The sequence below is a fragment of the Zootoca vivipara genome, chromosome 12 (assembly GCF_963506605.1).
Source record: "Zootoca vivipara chromosome 12, rZooViv1.1, whole genome shotgun sequence".
Classification (NCBI taxonomy): domain Eukaryota; kingdom Metazoa; phylum Chordata; class Lepidosauria; order Squamata; family Lacertidae; genus Zootoca; species Zootoca vivipara.
The window spans coordinates 34332399-34355730 of record NC_083287.1 but is presented as its reverse complement, the minus strand read 5'-3'; the positions used below and the strand labels follow the sequence as shown (position 1 = coordinate 34355730).

Genomic DNA, 23332 nt, shown 5'->3' with positions numbered 1-23332 from the left:
CCTATCATAAAGCGGTAAGAGTGCATCCAGGGACCCCACCCACCCTTAGCATGCATCCCACAGGAAGTTACTCATGAGGGAATGTCAGCCTTGGGCTGGAAAAGGTTCCCCCAACTAGGTTTAGGATACTGCCTCATACCATGTCAGACCATTGGTCCATCTTGCTCAGTGTTGTCTACACTGCCCAGGGTTTCAGGCAGGATTCTCTCTCCAGAGATGCTAAGGATTGAGCCTGGGGCCTCCTGCATGCAGAACAGATGTTCTACCACTGAGCTATGGCCCTTCTCATTTTAAATCATCAACCGGGGGGGGGGGGGAGAGGTACTGGCCTACTGCTCACTAACCTTTGGTGGCATTTAGCCAGGGTTCTTTTGGGGTTCTTTTGGCCAAAGTTGTTGACCCTTTTTGGCAAATTTGCAAAAAAAAATAAGCAGCTTTTGAGCAAAATCACCAAAAATGACACTGCCGACATGGGTTGCCATATGTCTGGATTTTCTCACTTCCCCCCCCCCCCAATTTCCATCCAGTCACTGCTTCTGAATGTCTGGGAAATTCCAGACGTATGGCAACCCTAGGTTTGGAAAAGGTCAAATACAGAATAATCCAGGTGTACATCTATAGCTAGTGACCACAAAACATAACCTGACCTCTCAATTTCTTTCTTCTGTCCTCCAAAAGCCATCACCGTCTTAATTGATGAGAGAACCTCCTCAGCAACAGATCCAGCTTTTGCATATGCAGCAAGCTCCTTGTTGGTGAATGCAGTAAGGACCTGTGAGATAGAGACATTACTGATTTCAATGCTATGATCCAATACAATTGTGTGTGGGGTCTGGCACGTGCTTCTTTCCCTTTCCTTATACTTCCCTATTAAATAAAACAACACTCCAAAACAATCGTGGTGTAATACAGTGGTCAAGAATCTGTGTCCCTGCATATTCTAATAAATATTCATGAAGCAGGGGCCAACAATGGAGAGAGTACAGCAGCAAGAATGCTAATAGCAGCAAAGTGGAAATCTGTTAGAATACCATCAGTGGAAGAATGGATTAATAAATTGAGAGAGTATCTTCTGATGGCAAGACTAACAGCAGCTGTAAGGAATCAGTCGAAGCAGAAATTAAGAAAAGAGTGGGAAAGTTATTATGAGTATATAAGAAAACATTGTTCGAAAGAAGGTATGTTAATATGTGTAGACTAGGGGATATGAAGGGAAATAAAAATAAAAATAATTAATTAGTAAATATAATATAAATAAATATAATAAGTAAAATTAGTATTTTTAACAGTAAAGTAGAATTGTATTGGAAATAAATGCACGAGTGATTATAATAGTGGAAAAGGAAGTCGAAAGAGTGCGGAGGGAAGTGTAGGGGGGAGGGGAGGGAAAGGGCGGGTAAAGGGGATTTTGTATTTATGTATATGATTGATTTTACCATCGTCTAAATTTGTTTCCTCTTTTGCTGTATATTTTAAAAATTTGAAATAAAGTCTTTTTTAACAAACAAACAAAAAGACCTGCTGTTCATGTGACGGTGATGTTGTAGACATGTACATATTGTGGGAAATGATCTAGGTCAGGCTTTCCAAAACTTGGGGTTTCCAACTGTTTTTTGACTACAACTCCCATCACCCCTAGCTAGCAGGACCAGTGGGTCAAGGATGATGGGAACTGTAGTCCCAAAGCAGCTGGAGAGACTCAAGTTTGGGTAACCCTGATCTAGGTCATGGGTAGAGAAACTCAGGCCTAGGGGCCAAATGTGGCCCTTCCAAGCCTCCCTATCTGGCCCTCAGAACTGTCCCCACAGTGCCCAACCTCTCTCCAGGCCACATCCCTCACTGGTCTTGCTTTGCATCCCAAATGCTTTTGCCTAGCTGAAATGTGACCTGGAACTTTGAGAACGCCTCTTGCTTGTCTGGACAAAGGATAGAGTGGTGTGTGAGCAGAAACGAAGGTCAGCATTCACATCCATTGCTCCATCCACGTTTGCCTCTGGCCTCACCTCCACTGGCATCCCTCCGAATGTTGCCCAGAAGGGAACATGGCTTCTGGGCTAACCTGATGCTACGAGGAAGCAAAGAAGCTTGCCAGAAAGATAAAAGCCCTTGCTGACCTTAGTTATCTCTGCTCAACACAAAAGCCATCGGAAGCCAAGCTTTAGAGGTAGCCAGGGTGGTGTTTTCATAACTGAACAATGCTTATTGTGCACGGTACCCTAACATTTCAGCAAAATTATACCCACCTTTGCCCAGATTGCAGCTGAGAGCCCCAGAACAGGACTGACTGCAAGTATTACAAGAGTCAATTTCCATCCTTTAGCAAATCCGACTATAAATCCTGTTAGAAACGTAGCTACTCCCTGAAAGAGCATTGCCATTTTGTCACCAATTCCTTCGTTGATCTTGGAGACATCACTAAAAACAAATCAAGGTAAACCGATTAGGGCAAAATTTAGGACAGGAAAACCAACAAGAAGCATTTCTACAAGGGATTCCTGTTATGCTGCTACTGCATAGTTTTCACAACTCAATTCACAACTCAAATGCTACAAAATATTCATTTAGCCCCAGAGATATGGATACCAATGCTACAGGTTTTCATCAAAAGCAAACAAATAATTACTTTTATTCTGATCCCCTTCCCTCACTGCAAAGCCTTTCAGATATACACAGATATTTTACAAGAGTCATGGGACACTTTAAGGGCAGGTTTATCACAGCATAATCTTCAATGAACTAACAATATACTTCCACAGTTGACAGCAATAGCATTATACAGGATACAGGATACAGGGCTGTATCGAACATTCTCTATCTGCTAGAAGGGAAGGGCCATAGCTCAGTGGTAGAATGTCTGCTTTTCATGCAGGAGGTCCCAGGTTTAATCCCTGGCTTTTAGCAGGCATGAGTACTGTGTAGATGACTTCCTGATTTCAGTAGACAGCAGCTTCCAAAGTGTAGGTTATCCAGATGCGTAATTGGTATTATGTGACACATGTTGTTGTTGTTTAGTTGTTTAGTCATGTCCGACTCTTCGTGACCCCATGGACCATAGCACGCCAGGCACTCCTGTCTTCCACTGCCTCCCACAGTTTGGTCAGACTCATGTTTGTAGCTTCAAGAACACTGTCCAGCCATCTCGTCCTCTGTCATCCCCTCCTCCTAGCGCCCTCCATCTTTCCCAACATCAGGGTCTTTTCCAGGGAGTCTTCTCTTCTCATGAGGTGGCCAAAGTATTGAAGCCTCAGCTACATGATCTGTCCTTCCAGGGAGCACTCAGGGCTGATTTCCTTAAGAATGGATAGGTTTGATCTTCTTGCAGTCCATGGGACTCTCAAGAGTCTCCTCCAGCACCAAAATTCAAAAGCATCAATTCTTCGGCGATCAGCCTTCTTTATGGTCCAGCTCTCACTTCCATACATCACTACTGGGAAAACCATAGCTTTAACTATACGGACCTTTGTTGGCAAGGTGATGTCTCTGCTTTTTAAGATGTTGTCTAGGTTTGTCATTGCTTTTCTCCCAAGAAGCAGGCGTCTTTTAATTTCATGACTGCTGTCACCATCTGCAGTGATCAAGGAGCCCAGGAAAGTAAAATCTCTCACTGCCTCCATTTCTTCCCCTTCTATTTGCCAGGAGGTGATGGGACCAGTGCCCATGATCTTAGTTTTTTTGATGTTGAGCTTCAGACCATATTTTGCGCTCTCCTCTTTCACCCTCATTAAAAGGTTGTTTAATTCCTCCTCACTTTCTGCCATCAAGGTTGCGTCATCTGCATATCTGAGGTTGTTGATATTTCTTCCGGCAATCTCAATTCTGGCTTGGGATTCATCTATTCCAGCCTTTCGCATGATGAATTCTGCATATAAGTTAAATAAGCAGGGAGACAATATACAACCTTGTCGTATTCCTTTCCCAATTTTGAACCAGTCAGTTGTTCCATATCCAGTTCTAACTGTAGCTTCTTGTCCCACATAGAGATTTCTCAGGAGACAGATGAGGTGACCAGGCACTCCCATTTCTTTAAGAACTTGCCATAGTTTGCTGTGGTTGACACAGTCAAAGGCTTTTGCATAGTCGATGAAGGAAAAGTATATGTCTTTCTGGAACTCTCTAGCTTTCTCCATAATCCAGCGCATGTTTGCTATTTGGTCTCTGGTTCCTCTGCCCCTTCGAAATCCAGTTTGCACTTCTGGGAGTTCTCAGTCCACATACTGCCTAAGCCTGCCTTGTAGAATTTTAAGCATAACCTTGCTAGCGTGTGAAATGAGGGCAATTGTGCGGTAGTTGGAGCATTCTTTGGCACTGCCCTTCTTTGGGATTGGGATGTAGACTGATCTTCTCCAATCCTCTGGTCATTGCTGAGTTTTCCAAACTTGCTGGCATACTGAGTATAGCACCTTAACAGCATCATCTTTTAAAGCAGTGCCAGTTCCGCAGATTGAGTTGGTCACAACGGCATTTATAGGGTAAGGCGATCTCACAGATAAACTGGTCCCAAAGTTGTTAAGGGCTTTATATACTTGGACTTCACCCAATAGCAGATTAGAAACCAGGTGAGCACAGGTGCTATACGCTAGCAAAGTTTCACTCTGATCAGCAATTGTGCCACAGCATTCTGCACTAACTGCAGCATCTGGAACAAGCACAATTTTTTACGCAGATTAACCAAGCCAGTAACAGAATTAAAATTTGGTTTTCCTTTTGAAGAAAATACACCAGCCAAGTATTAAACAGATATACTCACTCTATAAGACGAGTATTCACTTCCCCAACATCATTTACATCGAACCATCCAATTTCTTGCCGCATGACAGCATGGAAAAAGTGTTGCCTTATTCTCTTGACCTGGCGGCCGGCTGCCACTGTCCAGCATGCAATGTGAGCATAGGCAGCAATAAGGACAGCAGCTCCTATTCCTGAGTAATAGTATGCATGCCTGAAAGCACAATGTTGCAGAGGCAAATTCAAGAAGGGCACCCGTGCAAGTCTTTAGCATCACAAAATGGTCTTTGGGAATAATCTTTTTCATTTGCGAGTATAAAGGAGAAAATGCATTCAATATGCACAGCTAAAATGGTTGTCTCAATGCTGGAGCCTATCGCGATCTAGTCCAGCATCTCCTCCTGCCCCCTGTGGCCAACCAAAGTGCCTATGAGAATTCCACAAGCAGGACAGGGAAGTGATAGTTTTGTTTATTTATTTATTTATTATTTACATTTACTGTATATACCACTTTTTCTCCAAGGAGCTTGAGGTGGTGTACATGGTTCTCCTCCTCCCCCCATTTCATCCCTATGAGGTAGGTTAGGCTAAGAGATGATGGCTGGCCCAAGGTCACCCAGTAAGCTTCACAGCTGAGTGGGAACAGTGGCAGAGCTTCATACTCTGGCACTGGGGGGGGGGGGCGCCCTAGCGGGATCACGCTGCTGGGGGCGATGCGCTCCCCCCGACACCCCTCTTCCTCCGCCAGTGAGTGGGAATTTGAACCCTTGTCGCCTGCACTCTTAACCATCACACTTGTTCTAGCTGCTCTCTGAAGTTGGGCCCCACCACCTGGTATTCTGATACTGGAGATAACACAGTCATTCACTCACGACTAGAGCCATTGCTAACATGATCCGCCATGCATTTCTCCAGTTCCTTTCCATGCCATTTGATGTTGAGTTTGCCAACTATCAGTGCAACCCTAATCATGCCTACTCAGAATTAAGTCCTATTGAATTCAGCGGGGTTTACTCCCAGGTAAATAGAGTTGGGGTTGTAGTTTTGATCATGACATTTTATGGCAGCAGTTTCCATAGTTTAAATGTGTGTTAATTGAAGATGTGCTTCCAAGGGTGGCTCCAGAAGGGGGTGAAAGGGAGTAAACCCCCTCCAAGCAAGAAGCTTGCCCCCTCTCCACCCCCCATGTCATTAACTTTCCTTTCAGTGATCTTAGCTTGTTGCACTAAGAGGCAAAGGAGAAGGGTGGGGAGTTGGAGGTGTAAATGATTATGAGACTTTGAAAAGCTGGTATCACTGACTACCAGTGATACCATTGTTGTTGAATCAATTATCATCATTGTTAATTAAGCTAAATAGCTTTAATTGGATTTTGAATAAATGTACAACTAATTGCTACTGTTCCGAATTTTATTGTGCTATTTTATTGTGCTAGTGGGTCAATATATTTTGAATAATGCTTTTTTTATAGGGTAGAGTAGGGAGGCACTGGAGTTGAGTTTATGGAACCAAGTTGGGGGGGGCTTTAAAACAATACCTTTGCTGCAGTGGCATAGCATTGGTTGCCGGCTCCTGGGGCAGGCAAGAGGCACCAGCCCAGCCCTCACTGCCAACGGCAATCCCACTCCCACTGCAGCAAAACAGGGCCCCACTGACCCGCTTGCCCGCCTGCACAGGGGGAGTTCCTTGGCGGCCAGAGATGGGGTCATCGGGGGGGGGGTTGCCTGGTTCGCATCGCCTCAAAAACTTTGCTCCCAGGGCCATGGCACCCCTGTTTAAGCATACATAAACAACACAATATAAACACTGAAGCAACTGGGGTACAAGACAGCAAGAGTTCATTGTAATGAGATGTCCTCATTGAAAGGTGAGGTTTTGACAGAGCATGTGAAGGAAATGACACGCCTACTTAACACGTACAGTGGCAACCCTACCCAATTTTCAACTCTAGTCTTTTGTGCTTTTGTGAAATCACTTGGGCTTTTCTTTTTTCCTCCTATCAAAGGAAACATAATTTATTGTGCTTGCAATGATAGATTGATTTCAGAAGCAAACAAGTTCAGGCTTTCATTCAGGAAGCGTTCTGCCCTTTGTACATACGGGCTGGGCTTTCAAGAGGCCAAAGTTTCAACTATGAATACGAAATGAGTTATGCCACATTAGCATTAAGGCTTGTATTCACATTCATAACCGAGGTCACAAGGTAACTGGAAGGGAGAGGGCGAAAGGCAAAAAGGGAGAAGAAAAGGGAAAGGAGAGCTTAATAGGCTTTAACTCAGGCATCCCCAAACTGCGGCCCTCCAGATGTTTTGGCCTACAACTCCCATGATCCCTAGCTAAGAGGACCAGTGGTCAGGGAAGATGGGAATTGTAATCCATAACATCTGGAGGGCCGAAGTTTGGGGATGCCTGCTTTAACTCTTTTACATGTTACTCCAGCCATGTGGAAAACATCCCTGAGCCAGTGCTCAACATGGGAGTCATTATATATATATATATATATATATATATATATATATATATATATATATATATAATTACCACACTATGTTCTGTGACCATGCTGGAGTTCTCCTGGCTGGTTGTGGCATTTTTCTGCACAGGAATGTCTCCCCCCCCCCATTCTGGGTGACTGAACCACGCCCATGCAGGCGTGGTTCTCAAGATTGCAGTACAGTCATAAAGGTCTACCAGGGACGGCCCTACCATTAGGTAGAGTGAAGCTGTTGCCTCAAACAGCAGATGCTAGGAAGGGGAGGCAATGGCAGTGAGGTACTGAAAGGCGGCAGAGTTGTGAGTACCATCTGGCCTGCCTTATACTCCTTATGCTAGCCTGTTGTCCACAGGTGTGGTGGAAGGTGCTTTCTTGTTGCCAGTGTATCCATCTAGCCAACTTCTATTCGTGGAGAGGGGGGGGGGAGGGCACTGCTGCCACAGACAGCAAAATATCTGAGGGTCAGCCCGATTCCTTCAAGCAACTGTTAAGATTTTTTTGATATCTGTTAAACAGACCACAAGCTGACTTCCAGACTACTGCTATACTCTATCCAGGCTTACACCACCTGCCTTGTTATATTAAGGGACACCTGAGATGCGGAACAAAATATACACAAAATATATGTAATGATCAAAACGACTTAAAAGTAAAAAGGTACCTTGTCATTTGCTCTTGCAGGCTTTCAGATATATTACCTAAAGATATATTACCTAAATGAGAGGAAATGGGGGGAAAGGTTAAGTGATTATTATTAAAGATAGCACTACCACATGGCCAACTCATTCTTGCTCGTTGTTTGGTGCAGCTCGGCCTATTTCCCATCCATGACAGACCACGATCAGAGCCACACTTCTCAGCCCCTTTACTTTCAGGACCTCAAAACAGTTGCAAAGCCCCACTGATGTCCTTTTGCTCATATCTGGATGAATGTCTCAGGCTGCCCTCCTTTCTGGCTGTTCCCTCTTCTCCTCCTGGAAACTGATTTGCTTTTTCTAGCTGAACGTGAATGCGAAGTCCATTTGAGAGAGAGAAGGTTGAGCTGAATTTGATATATCCACTCAGTCACCGTTATCACCTTAGCAGCTTCTTTGGTTTAATTTATCAGGAGCATTACACTGCACAAGTCCAGCTGTTTTCCAATCCCATAGTGAAGGGGCTCCTAGCCTACTTGAACACCTGGGCACATTGGGAATCCCCCCCTAGAAAAATGTTGTGCACACCACAAAACACCCAGTTCACCATAGAAAAACAGGTGGTGTTGAAAACTTTCCAAACACCCCAAAAAACACCACCAACAGGCAAAACAACTATTTGCATCCCAAAACAAATCAAACAGATAGAAAAAAGTAAACAACACCCCTCAACCAAACAACCTACCCAATTTGGAAGTGGCTGCAAACCTTAGCATTAATGGGGAGGGGCTCCTCAGACCAGCATGGTGCCCATCGTCACCACGTTAGAGACCCCAAACATAGTGAAATCCCATAGTTCCTATTCTGCAGTGCTTTTCCTTGAAACCAAGACAGCATGGTTTCAAAAGGAAGAGGTCAGTTAGGTTGAAGAACTGTAAGATAAGCTAGACAATTGATCAGCTATAAAGATAAGTGGTTTCAGGACACGGTGCAAAGGTACTCGAAGCAAACACCTTGCCGAAGCAAAACAATGCCTGGATGGGAAGCCATCTAGAAACTCTACATAAGCCACCATGAGTTCCATGATGATAGAAAGGATATATATATATAATATGTAAGAAAATAAATACATACTTCTCATTACAGGAACTGATTCATTATCAAGTAGGTACTAAATAAACAGTGGTGTGCGTAACTAAGTAATACTGTGGTTTGTTTTTTTTTTTAAAAAAAAAAAAGTTGGGTTAAATGCCTCCTTTAAAAAGCCCTTTGAGCCTCAGTGTTGTTCTGCATCATTTACTTGAGTTATTATGGTCCTCTAGTTCAGTCTTTGCATTTACTGTAAATAATTGAAATAAAGTTTTAAGACGCTGTATTCAAGATTGCAAAGCAAGAACCTTGGACAGGTCATTCTTCAATGTAATTAACAGAGTTAGATCATTTTTTTAAAAAAGTTACATTTTCTAAAGGACTACAGATGAGAAAGAGAAATTAAGGTGAGTAACAAAGACCAAAATATGAGACTAAATACACCCCTAGGTGCCACTTTTTCATTAAATCAGTGCAAATGAAACTTCTTGTTTTCTTCAAGGGCTTTATTAACAGAATGCACACTCTAGTTCCATCTTCTCATTAAATCAGTGCTAAAGATGCTGTTTCTTCCTTAAGAGCTTAATTAAGGGAATGACTGCTCCATCTCCCAATAAACTCTCTTACGAGTTTGATATGAATAGACTTCAATAGCAAGCTATTAGCATTTTGGCTAGATATTCTCCTTGGAGAGAGGCTTCCAGGAAAACCAATATAATTCAAAAAGACTCACTGCCCTAACAAAATAAGCAGTTAGCTATATTAAGAAACAGCTTTTCACACCCCAGTATGGTATAAAAGAGAACAGTTTGTGCACACTTTCAGACTGTAGATTGCAGGACTTTAGAACAGGGACACCTCTTTTATTTCAAGATACTGTAAGTTGATTAAATACTTATATACAACCAAATAACAGGTTTTGTTGGCTACTGCAATGAATATGAGCTTAGTTTTGGAGGTGTTGGATATGTCATTCCCATGAAATAAATGGAGCATGCAGTCCAGTCTTCCATTTTAACCAGACATTCATTTAATCAAGTTCAATTAAACTTCTAAGCAAATGTGCATCCTTAGACATGCCCCAAAAATGTACCTAATGAACTGCAGTTGTTCAGGGCAACTGATGAGCACCTGCCTTAGGTGTGGGAATGTTAGGGATGTGGATTAGGATATATTACGGTATTAGATAGATCCTATCCAAGCTTGTGTTATCAAGCTTCCAATATCAGCAGAGTGACATTCCCCTTTTGTGCGCAGCAGAACATGAGCGTTTAGGTTTGTTAAAACCTCTACAACAATATTATGTTGTTGTTGTTTAGTCGTTTAGTCAAGTCCAACTCTTCGTGACCCTATGGACCATAGCAGGCCAGGCACTCCTGTCTTCCACTGCCTCCCGCAGTCTGGTCAAACTCATGTTCGTAGCTTCGAGAGTATAACAACAATATTATACTTCCTGGCAAATCCCCTTTATCCCTCTTAAAAGAAATACACAGCACAATAGTCTTAAAATAAGATAGAATTTACTCACATGACATCCTGAGTTAACAGCATAATCTCAGAAAGGCAGGCTTGCTTAGAAAAGTTACATTTATATACATGTGGAGACTACTTAGTAAAGTAAGGCTCCGTTTGGTCTCTCTCTTGGCAGGAAGCCGAGAAAGACTCTAACGCTAAGATGTTGCTTCTCTGAAGTGTGTGGTCCAAGAGAGGGAAATGGCTACTGGCCAGTGAATTTATCTGCCACCTTTCCCATCTCATTTGCATGTGTGGAGGAACAGGAAACTGACCTGGTCAGGTGTTCCTCCACGTGGTCCTCCATGTGGACACTCTGGGAACTTTTGTGACTTGTCTGCCCCAGTATTCCATCCCACATTAGGAGCATAACTACTCTTAACTGTAAGTGTGATACTTTCTTATTTTGTAAAGTAGCCCAAAGGCCATTTGCCATTTCCCCTTTCAATATGTCAAGCCAATCTCGAAGGGAAGAAAGCAGGGCGGGGAGTTTGCCTAGTCAGCAGTAGTAGGGGGCAAGGTTAGACCTAGGCCAGCCTGTTGATACTAGCTGGGACTCATGGAAATTTCAGTACAAAAGACACAGAGCGGACAAAGTTGTCGAAGGCTGACCTAGACAGAACCAAAGAATGAGCTGAAGCAAGAATTCTCTGTTTCTTTTTCTCAGATGCAGCTGGGAAGTCAGAGCCCTGAGGAAGCTTTTCTGGCTTCTGTTCCTTAGTGAATTATTTATATTCTCCCGGTTTTATATCCAAAGTTGCCACATTAAAAAAAATTATATATAGAAAAATCAGAAACACACATTTACTATATGAAAACTTCAAAAATGATTCCTCCCTAAGACGCGGGTGGCGCTGTGGTCTAAACCACTGAGTCTAGAGCTTGCCGATCAGCAGGTCAGCGGTTCAAATCCCCGCGACGGGGTGAGCTCCCGTTGCTCGGTCCCTGCTCCTGCCAACCTAGCAGTTCGAAAGCACGTCAAAGTGCAAGTAGATAAATAGGTACTGCTACAGCGGGAAGGTAAACACCGTTTCCATGCGGTGATTATTATTAAGGTTAAGTGATTATTATTAAAGATAGCACTACCACATGGCCAACTCATTCTTGCTCGTTGTTTGGTGCAGCTCGGCCTATTTCCCATCCATGACAGACCACGATCAGAGCCACACTTCTCAGCCCCTTTACTTTCAGGACCTCAAAACAGTTGCAAAGCCCCACTGATGTCCTTTTGCTCATATCTGGATGAATGTCTCAGGCTGCCCTCCTTTCTGGCTGTTCCCTCTTCTCCTCCTGGAAACTGATTTGCTTTTTCTAGCTGAACGTGAATGCGAAGTCCATTTGAGAGAGAGAAGGTTGAGCTGAATTTGATATATCCACTCAGTCACCGTTATCACCTTAGCAGCTTCTTTGGTTTAATTTATCAGGAGCATTACACTGCACAAGTCCAGCTGTTTTCCAATCCCATAGTGAAGGGGCTCCTAGCCTACTTGAACACCTGGGCACATTGGGAATCCCCCCCTAGAAAAATGTTGTGCACACCACAAAACACCCAGTTCACCATAGAAAAACAGGTGGTGTTGAAAACTTTCCAAACACCCCAAAAAACACCACCAACAGGCAAAACAACTATTTGCATCCCAAAACAAATCAAACAGATAGAAAAAAGTAAACAACACCCCTCAACCAAACAACCTACCCAATTTGGAAGTGGCTGCAAACCTTAGCATTAATGGGGAGGGGCTCCTCAGACCAGCATGGTGCCCATCGTCACCACGTTAGAGACCCCAAACATAGTGAAATCCCATAGTTCCTATTCTGCAGTGCTTTTCCTTGAAACCAAGACAGCATGGTTTCAAAAGGAAGAGGTCAGTTAGGTTGAAGAACTGTAAGATAAGCTAGACAATTGATCAGCTATAAAGATAAGTGGTTTCAGGACACGGTGCAAAGGTACTCGAAGCAAACACCTTGCCGAAGCAAAACAATGCCTGGATGGGAAGCCATCTAGAAACTCTACATAAGCCACCATGAGTTCCATGATGATAGAAAGGATATATATATATAATATGTAAGAAAATAAATACATACTTCTCATTACAGGAACTGATTCATTATCAAGTAGGTACTAAATAAACAGTGGTGTGCGTAACTAAGTAATACTGTGGTTTGTTTTTTTTTTTTAAAAAAAAAAAGTTGGGTTAAATGCCTCCTTTAAAAAGCCCTTTGAGCCTCAGTGTTGTTCTGCATCATTTACTTGAGTTATTATGGTCCTCTAGTTCAGTCTTTGCATTTACTGTAAATAATTGAAATAAAGTTTTAAGACGCTGTATTCAAGATTGCAAAGCAAGAACCTTGGACAGGTCATTCTTCAATGTAATTAACAGAGTTAGATCATTTTTTAAAAAAAGTTACATTTTCTAAAGGACTACAGATGAGAAAGAGAAATTAAGGTGAGTAACAAAGACCAAAATATGAGACTAAATACACCCCTAGGTGCCACTTTTTCATTAAATCAGTGCAAATGAAACTTCTTGTTTTCTTCAAGGGCTTTATTAACAGAATGCACACTCTAGTTCCATCTTCTCATTAAATCAGTGCTAAAGATGCTGTTTCTTCCTTAAGAGCTTAATTAAGGGAATGACTGCTCCATCTCCCAATAAACTCTCTTACGAGTTTGATATGAATAGACTTCAATAGCAAGCTATTAGCATTTTGGCTAGATATTCTCCTTGGAGAGAGGCTTCCAGGAAAACCAATATAATTCAAAAAGACTCACTGCCCTAACAAAATAAGCAGTTAGCTATATTAAGAAACAGCTTTTCACACCCCAGTATGGTATAAAAGAGAACAGTTTGTGCACACTTTCAGACTGTAGATTGCAGGACTTTAGAACAGGGACACCTCTTTTATTTCAAGATACTGTAAGTTGATTAAATACTTATATACAACCAAATAACAGGTTTTGTTGGCTACTGCAATGAATATGAGCTTAGTTTTGGAGGTGTTGGATATGTCATTCCCATGAAATAAATGGAGCATGCAGTCCAGTCTTCCATTTTAACCAGACATTCATTTAATCAAGTTCAATTAAACTTCTAAGCAAATGTGCATCCTTAGACATGCCCCAAAAATGTACCTAATGAACTGCAGTTGTTCAGGGCAACTGATGAGCACCTGCCTTAGGTGTGGGAATGTTAGGGATGTGGATTAGGATATATTACGGTATTAGATAGATCCTATCCAAGCTTGTGTTATCAAGCTTCCAATATCAGCAGAGTGACATTCCCCTTTTGTGCGCAGCAGAACATGAGCGTTTAGGTTTGTTAAAACCTCTACAACAATATTATGTTGTTGTTGTTTAGTCGTTTAGTCAAGTCCAACTCTTCGTGACCCTATGGACCATAGCAGGCCAGGCACTCCTGTCTTCCACTGCCTCCCGCAGTCTGGTCAAACTCATGTTCGTAGCTTCGAGAGTATAACAACAATATTATACTTCCTGGCAAATCCCCTTTATCCCTCTTAAAAGAAATACACAGCACAATAGTCTTAAAATAAGATAGAATTTACTCACATGACATCCTGAGTTAACAGCATAATCTCAGAAAGGCAGGCTTGCTTAGAAAAGTTACATTTATATACATGTGGAGACTACTTAGTAAAGTAAGGCTCCGTTTGGTCTCTCTCTTGGCAGGAAGCCGAGAAAGACTCTAACGCTAAGATGTTGCTTCTCTGAAGTGTGTGGTCCAAGAGAGGGAAATGGCTACTGGCCAGTGAATTTATCTGCCACCTTTCCCATCTCATTTGCATGTGTGGAGGAACAGGAAACTGACCTGGTCAGGTGTTCCTCCACGTGGTCCTCCATGTGGACACTCTGGGAACTTTTGTGACTTGTCTGCCCCAGTATTCCATCCCACATTAGGAGCATAACTACTCTTAACTGTAAGTGTGATACTTTCTTATTTTGTAAAGTAGCCCAAAGGCCATTTGCCATTTCCCCTTTCAATATGTCAAGCCAATCTCGAAGGGAAGAAAGCAGGGCGGGGAGTTTGCCTAGTCAGCAGTAGTAGGGGGCAAGGTTAGACCTAGGCCAGCCTGTTGATACTAGCTGGGACTCATGGAAATTTCAGTACAAAAGACACAGAGCGGACAAAGTTGTCGAAGGCTGACCTAGACAGAACCAAAGAATGAGCTGAAGCAAGAATTCTCTGTTTCTTTTTCTCAGATGCAGCTGGGAAGTCAGAGCCCTGAGGAAGCTTTTCTGGCTTCTGTTCCTTAGTGAATTATTTATATTCTCCCGGTTTTATATCCAAAGTTGCCACATTAAAAAAAATTATATATAGAAAAATCAGAAACACACATTTACTATATGAAAACTTCAAAAATGATTCCTCCCTAAGACGCGGGTGGCGCTGTGGTCTAAACCACTGAGTCTAGAGCTTGCCGATCAGCAGGTCAGCGGTTCAAATCCCCGCGACGGGGTGAGCTCCCGTTGCTCGGTCCCTGCTCCTGCCAACCTAGCAGTTCGAAAGCACGTCAAAGTGCAAGTAGATAAATAGGTACTGCTACAGCGGGAAGGTAAACACCGTTTCCATGCGCTGCTCTGGTTCACCAGAAGCGGCTTAGTTATGCTGGCCACATGACCCAGAAGCTGTACTCGGCCAGTAAAGTGAGATGAGCACTGCAACCCCAGAGTCGTCCGCGACTGGACCTAATGGCCAGGGGTCCCTTTCCCTTTAAGATAGCACTTACCTATAGGGACCTTTGCTGAATTGACAAAGCTGTCTGTCATGTCTCCGAAAACAATCATCATGAGAGGAAGGGAGGCTCCATGAAGGGCTGACATGACGGTGCCTAATATCATTAGCAACTTATCCAAGCAGTCAGCGTAACGAAACTGAAAACAAACAAAAAAAAAGATCCACATGCAGTGTCTTAAGTAAAGTGCATTTAACAAAGCACATAAAACAAACATTTGCTTTTGTCAGTATTCCACAGATAAGACAAAACCTCAAGAGAAATCTACTAATTTTTTCCTTCATTCTTTCTCATTGGCATTAAATCAAGTACAGAACTGTGGCATTGTTCGACCCTGATCACTTGAGATCCTCTGATGGGGTACTCCTGGTAGTTCCCTATGCCAGTGTTTCTCAACCAGTGTGCCTCCAGATGTTTTGGGACTACAACTCCCATCATTCCTGACCACTGGTCTTGCTAGCTAGGGATGATGGGAGTTGTAGTCCCAAAACATCTGGAGGCACACTGGTTGAGAAACACTGCCCTATGCTCCTGAGGTAGCTGAAATACGAGTTTTCCTATTGGTTGTGAACAAGTACTTTGGCAAGAGGGTGAACGCAACTAAAAACGGCCCAATGTAGTATGAGAGCTTTGGTATTCTGCTTTGCGCAGAAGATGTGCTGTTAAGATGCTGGTGGGGTGTGTATGTCCACGTCAGAAAATATCTAAATTATCTATGCTTTCGACAAATAGGAGAGATGGGCTGCTTGCTAAAACAGGGCCAGCCTCAGGCATTGGGGTTCCTCTCTTCCTCTTTGCAACCATCCAACGAGCCCAATATTTTGTTGGGCAAAATGTCCCTGCATTGCAGAGGGTTGGACTAGATGATCCTCGTGGTCCTTTCCAACTCTATAATTCTGTGAGTCTAAAAGCAGGGGATTCCAATCGTCAGCAGCACCCTCTCAGCTTCCCCTTTTCTGACATTCAGTTGGCATGTATCAATCTGTATGCATAAACTAATGTGGATGCATTGCTGTTTATGAGCTAATTGTTGTTATAATTCTTGTGTTTTTATTATTAAAGAAAATAATATGACCGCTCTTCAGGTTCCCTCCTCAGTCTTCTGTTCTCCAAGCTAAATCCCCAGTTCCGAACTTCCTTCCAACTTTCTACATAGAACTAGCTTTCAGCCCCATCTTTGATGTCCTCCTCAGAACCCCTTCCAATTCATCCGCACTGATCTCAAGGTGCTGAACTGAATACAATACTCACAATATAGGTCTGGCAAATAGTTGACTCAATAGTTTGTTGGTGTTTGTGCTGCCTGATCTGACAAATGAATGTCGCATAAATTTTATAACTGCAATTGCCAAACCGCACTCTACTCGTAACATAGTTGTGGGGTGCCATTTTGGGAGGCTGCAGAATCTAGAGCTGCTGATTTGCACCAGTTTAAGAGGCTCTGGCATCAGGAAATGGGATGGGATAAAAACTAAGGCTTCCAGTACTATAGTGAGTTGAACAAATGCACATTTCTATGCAAATGAAGATGTCGTTCTTTAGGCTTGATGTTTCCTAACATAACTTAAGCACCCTATGGATGGATAGCAATCAGTCATACTTGTGTCCTTACTCACCCAAGATACATTTAATATTTGACACAATAGCCTAGTGCAAATATTATGCAGCCATTCACTACCATATCCTTGCCTTTCCATGTAAACCATTTCTTTCTTTCGATAGCGTTACATCAGCATCAAGATTAACTCTGCTGTGTACACATTCTTGTTTACTCTGCATATAGTGTGCTCCCACAGCCGCTTTCGGAAGCAGTGTGCACATAAGGTTATTCACAACTAATATCACTCCTCTTGTTTCTAATAGAAATACTGTGATTTGGTGTGTTTCCCCCCAAATGAACTTCAATCCTAATTGAGAAAAACAACAACAACCTTGCTGTGTTTTAAGCATGCAATATGCACACAGCCTTAATTTAACCATGAAGGGTTACCCGAATTAGTGTTTAACAGACTCTGCAGATCCTGGTTAAAGCTGACCATAGTTAACACTGATGAAGATGTTACACTGCACCACATAATTAATGCTGATAAGAGAATAAGGGGTGAAATTTGCACTGAGGAAAAAAAGAGGTGAGAGTCTACAGTTGATCTCTTATCTATTAAAAGATCACCAGTGCTACATCTGCAATGGGCCTGTAGAAGTGTGCATCAATTGAAGTGCAGTACAATATACACATGGAACAGAGCTTACCATCGTAAATGGGCTGACCTGCTTAGGCTTCTCTTTGCTTGGCTTTTCTTTACTGCTGCTGAACAAATAATAAATAGCTTTGTGAGATGTTAGAGAAGAACCAAGTTTAACTGTTAGCAAAAAACAAAAACAAAAATTTCCCCTGAAGGCATAAAATAAAAGCAAATTGTTTTTGTGTGATGCATTTTGCAGCTATTTCTAAAGCCCCTTTTAAAATGTTTGTGCATGCAACATAGAATCATAGAATCGGAAGAGACCACAAGGGCCATCCAGTCCAACCCCCATGCCAAGCAGGAAACACCATCAAAGCATTCTTGACATATGCCTGTCAAGCCTCTGCTTAAAGACCTCCAAAGAAGGAGACTCCACCACACTCCTTGGTAGCAAATTCCACTGCCGAACAGCTCTTACTTTCAGGAAGTTATTCCTAATGTTTAGGTGGAATCTTCTTTCTTGTAGTTTGAATCCATTGCTCCGTGTCCGCTTCTCTGGAGCAGCAGAAAACAACCTTTCTCCCTCCTCTATATGACATCCTTTTATATATTTGAACATGGCTATCATGTCACCTCTTAACCTTCTCTTCTCCAGGCTAAACATACCCAGCTCCCTAAGCCGTTCCTCATAAGGCATCGTTTCCAGGCCTTTGACCATTTTGGTTGCCCTCTTCTGGACATGTTCCAGCTTGTCAGTATCCTTCTTAAACTGTGGTGCCCAGAACTGAACATCTCTTAAGTCAGTATCATATCACCACCAAATTATGGTCAGGCAACAGTAAGAGCAGGCATTAAAATACAAAATCTAAAATCCCTTTCTGCTCCTCAGAATTGGCAGCTCTGTAATTTTGGGTTGACATAGGATTTCAAAATAGCAGAGCAGGGCCGGCAACATTATACTAGGGTTGTGTATTCTCAGAGGGATTTAATGTGTTTCCCAATTGAAACAGGCATCCATCAAAGCATCTGAACAGAATTGGGCTGCTCCTGATTCCTGGGATTGCATCAGAGCTTTTGAGATTTCAGAGGGCTCAGAGGGCCACATCATCGGTTTATTTGCATATCATTTCCACACAACATTTCCCCCCAAATTGGCACAGAACATATCAAATGAACAGCAGTGGCAAGTCAAAAATTACACATACGGTAATTACAAGCATTCAACAAGGCATTCAACAAATATTGGCCCTAGTTAGTTTATACCAGGCTTCCTCAACCTCGGCCCTCCAGATGTTTTGAGACTACAACTCCCATCATCCCTGACCACTGGTCCTGCTAGCTAGGGATCATGGGAGTTGTAAGCCAAAAACATCTGGAGGACCGAGGTTGAGGAAGCCTGGTTTATACATTTTAGATAGCAGCCATAAATCTCACTAGCACACACCCTGATAATCTCATCTCTCAGTTTAGTTCTCATCTCTCATTTTTCCTCTTCTCATCTGTCTTTTTCTTTTAGGCTGAACTTTACATACAGTATTTATATTATCGTATGTGTTTACAGCATCTGTTTTGCTATTTCAAACAAATCATGGTTTCCCATTACAGCTGTATGCAGAGGACAGTATGGTTTGTCCAAACCACAATGATTTAAACCAGGATTTGAAACCACAGTTTTGATCCTGGATTGTTACCGTATATTCTGATGTAAACTATTCAGACATAACAGGATCCCGAAATGTATTCCAAAGAGCAAAAGGAAGCTTTAAACGTCTTTTCCTCGGGCACAAAAGGGAAGGGAGAGCATGTGAGCCTCACTTGCTTGTCATAATCCTGAACCAGAGTTGTTTAGAATTATGAGCACATCCATGGCATATGCTTCAAGCAGTCTTAAAAGGTAAAGGGACCTCTGATCATTAGGTCCAGTCGTGGACAACTCTGGGATTGCGGTGCTCATCTCACATTATTGGCCGAGGGAGCCAGCATACAGCTTCCAGGTCATGTGGCCAGCATGACAAAGCCGCTTCTGGCGAACCAGAGCAGCACACGGAAATGCCGTTTACCTTCCCCGCTGTAGCGGCCCCTATTTATCTACTTGCACTTTGACGTGCTTTTGAACTGCTAGGTTGGCAGGAGCTGGGACCGAGCAACGGGAGCTCACCCTGTCGCAGGGATTCGAACCGCCAACCTTCTGATCAGCAAGCCCTAGACTCTGTGGTTTAACTCACAGCGCCACCTGCGTCCCTCAAGCAGTCTTATACCACTTTAGAAGGCATGGCTTCACCCACAGTACCCAGTGATTTGTTAAGGGTACTACTGAGAGTTGTTGAGAGACCCCTTTAAGAGCTACATCTCCCATGAGTCTTTGAGGGATGTCAAGACTGATACAGGGGTATAAAGGTAAAGGACCTCTGACAATAGGAGAACTCAAATAAATGTATGGTGTGGATATGACTATTTATGAACTGATCCAAACACATCTAATCAGCTCCCCCTCACTTGATATATGATAGATACAGAAAAGAAAATGTGTGTGAGAGGAGGGATCAGGGAGGCTTCCTTCCTAGCATACTGAGGTGTTGATGGTCAGCCTTGCAGAGGATAAGGTGGGGCTAGAGGGGCTTTGGGTTTGGATTCCAGCCATGGAGAAAGGGAAATGAAGGGGAATATGTGAGTGAGTGGAACTGAGGAGGAATAGAAGAGGCCCTGGAAGTACCGGTAAACAGGGTGGGGAGACAAGGGACAGTAACAGCAACTGAGAGCAAAATGCTGACTGTGATAGGAATAAGGGGAAACAGCATCACCTGTGGTAAATTCAGAGGTTACAGCTGAAAAAAAGGAAATGACAAATACCACCAGAGAAGGAGGAAACAGGGAAGAGAGGCCCCAAATCTGGGGCATCCTACCTCAACAATGGGCTAAGTAGCAAAAGCATAACAAAGCCACCCTAGGAGGGGGCCTGGAAATGAGAAGAGCCCTAAACATTAGAGGGCACTGGGGCTCTGAAGGCATTTGGGACCCACAAGAAAGTGAGATGGGAATCTTCACAGCACAATCCTTACTCGCCTGCAGGCTTGGCAATTTGTCATTGGTTTCACCTCCCACACAAAACTAGACATGAAGCTTCCTAAAAGTTTAATGTGACCCGCTTTGCATTGCAGCAAACACCTACTGTACATTATATTTTACTGTACTGTGAGAACACAATAGAGCAACATAATTGACGTGCAATGTCCTTGTGTTTTTAAGAGCTAGGCAGTACCACTAGACAGTAATGCAGCAGGTGAAGCTTTCTCCTAGCAGTTAGTGGCAATGGTGGGATAAGGTACAACTGCTGAACTTCTGCCTATAAGCACCAATTATGATCTGCAAGGAGGGGGGATTAGTAAAATCTGAGCAAATTCATACATGGCTGGCAAAGTGCCAAATGTGGTTTCAAGCTTTCTGAATTAATCAAGATAGTGATGCAAAGATCTAGAATCGCAAATATATTTGTAATGGCCCCAAGGCCTTGTCAAAAAGTAGTCAAAAAAGAATATACCAATGATGAAATATATAATGTCAGAACTGTTTCTAGGTGGTTGTATTTTTGAATAATGTTTATTGTGTGTGTTTTTTTATTTAAAAAATATATACTTTTTACTCGGAATGGATAAATTAGTCAGTTCTGGTTCTCTGGTTCTCATTTATCCAATCTTAAGTTCAGTTGTTCTCATTTCCATAGCAATTTATGATTTTTGCCTTTTTAAAAAATGAAAATTTGTCAGCATCTTAGCATGTATTTCTCCTAACACACACATTTTTTGTTGCGAGTTTTTCCTAATATAATACATTAGTGTATGTTATTTTCATCTATCTATCCCTTTACTCTAATAGATTCTTCTATGGATTAGAAGGATGGAGAATTAGATTGTGAAATTCAGAGAAGTGTGATTTTCAAAAGATGCTTCACATCCTGTTTTGGAAAATGCAATTTGTTAAGTTTGCCTTTAAATATGAATAGGATTTAAGTTCTACCCTATCCTTAATTTTGACAAACAAACCATGTAATAACTGACAGACAGTAAAGCTACCAAGAAGACAATATATTATTCTACCATGTCTGCATATCACAAATTAATGTAGAGATACACCAAAAGAGATACAGTATTAGATGTTGCTGACTTCCCTAAAGTACAAGAGTCAGCAGGCAAATAACTTGAACAGACTAGTTGCATTTGAAAGGCTGTGTATAACTACCGGTAAGTGATGTTTTCCCCCATTAACAGGAAGCATTATGAAGCAAGTAAGACAAACTCATGCACTGTAAATGTAGGAAAATACCCACCTTTTCCTTTCATCCTGAGAAGCATTGCTTCTTTCAGCCATCTCTTCCAGCTTTCCGTTCATGTTTGCCTTTGTTTGGCTCTCTGATGCCATTTCTGCCTGATGAGCAAATGGAATCTTTCAGGAAATTAAATAACAAACCACTTTAGGTCTTAAAGAAACATGCAGCTAATGGAACTACAACACGCACGTACGCAAATGCTGCTTTTAAAACAAATGGCCTTCTCCAAAATAGCATTCAGAACAACCGGCCAGCAATTATTTTGTATGAAATAAAATGCTACATTGGACAGCCTTCAGATGGGGTAACATGAAATTCACCAGAGTAGGTTTTAAAAAACACACACCTGTTGTGTTGTTTCATTTAAATTTGGGCATACATTAACATGGATTTTGGATCCCTGATTGAAATAGTTTTGTGGAATTAATTACAGAGTTTAAAAAAGGACCAAAGTATTCTATTTAATAGTTTGGCTCACTGGAAGGACAGATCCTGAAGCTGAGGCTCCAATACTTTGGCCACCTCATGAGAAGAGAAGACTCCCTGGAAAAGACCCTGATGTTGGGAAAGATTGAGGGCACTAGGAGAAGGGGACGACAGAGAACGAGATAGTTGGACAGTGTTCTCGAAGCTACAAACATGAGTTTGACCAAACTGTGGGAGGCAGTGGAAGACAGGAGTGCCTGGTGTGCTCTGGTCCGTGGGGTCACGAAGAGTCGGACACGACTAAACGACTAAACAACTACAACAACAACAGTTTGTCACTCTCACTTTCACACACTCAGTCTCTGCTTTTTAAAAACACAGCATTTAAGTGTACATGATACACAAAACCAGTGCTTTCCCCCCCTAATAAAATGTTTAGGGGTACTCTAATTTTGACTCAATGAAATAACCATTTTATAGTTCAAATTGGGAAAAATAAATACAGTAAATGGACAAAAGTACTAAGATTCATAAAATGTTTAGGGGTATGTGTACCCTTGCGTCGTCGTCCCCCAAGAAAAAAGCACTGCACAAAATTCAGAAAAATGTAGAAAAATGCAGACTTACTGAAAATTGGGGTTCTTCTTTCTTGTCTATTCTTCCTGAAATGTTAAACAGCTATGAGTTGCAGTGAAACAGCCGGTGATGGGAGGTAGTTGATATGGCAAGTTGCTGTTCTGTTACATAAAGCAGTGAGTGACAAAGGCAAATGCTTGTTATAACAGATATTTGCTGGCAGTTCCTGCTCCCCTTGGACCTTGCCTACTCCCCGGGAGACTCCACCTCCTTCCAGACTTAATGTTTAATGCAGCCTGAGCTGTCACTTAGGAACCTCTCTCTCTTTCATAATTCCACATGAATAAAGAGCCCTTCCTGTTTTCATGATGCTTTATAAGGTCAGAATCTGCTTCCCAAAATATCAGTATCAACTACTATTTTCTTCTTTCTCTTTCTTGGTAGTTTAAAAGTACTCTCTTGTATTACAGAGCACAAACGGTAGAGGAATAGGTAACCTGTTGAAGATAAAAAGGCAGGAAATCTCAAAATGGGAGAGATGGAAATAATGTTTTAGGGAAGGGATTGAAGATTCCAGAAAGGGAGCAGTCAAAATATTGTGTAATAATAGTAGTAG

General features: G+C 42.3%; 1 protein-coding gene across 4 annotated transcripts in view; it reads right to left on the bottom strand.

Annotated features, from left to right (window-relative positions):
• ABCB1 (ATP binding cassette subfamily B member 1) overlaps positions 1–23008 on the bottom strand; it is a 62384-nt gene extending 39376 nt beyond the window's left edge. Inside the window, exons 1-8 of one of the 4 annotated variants that reach the window (XM_035129581.2) lie at positions 22768–23008; positions 21715–21830; positions 17458–17512; positions 15202–15346; positions 7881–7932; positions 4748–4939; positions 2244–2415; positions 648–772 (exon numbers count right to left, since the gene is read on the bottom strand). In XM_035129581.2, the coding sequence (XP_034985472.2) occupies positions 648–772; positions 2244–2415; positions 4748–4939; positions 7881–7932; positions 15202–15346; positions 17458–17512; positions 21715–21806 (833 nt within the window). In that variant the 5' untranslated portion in view covers positions 21807–21830; positions 22768–23008. Of the gene's footprint in view, positions 1–647; positions 773–2243; positions 2416–4747; positions 4940–7880; positions 7933–15201; positions 15347–17457; positions 17516–21714; positions 21831–22767 lie in introns of all 4 variants that reach the window. The other 3 variants (XM_035129580.2, XM_035129577.2, XM_035129576.2) reach the window with 3 other exon arrangements.
• Positions 23009–23332: the final 324 nt, after the last annotated feature.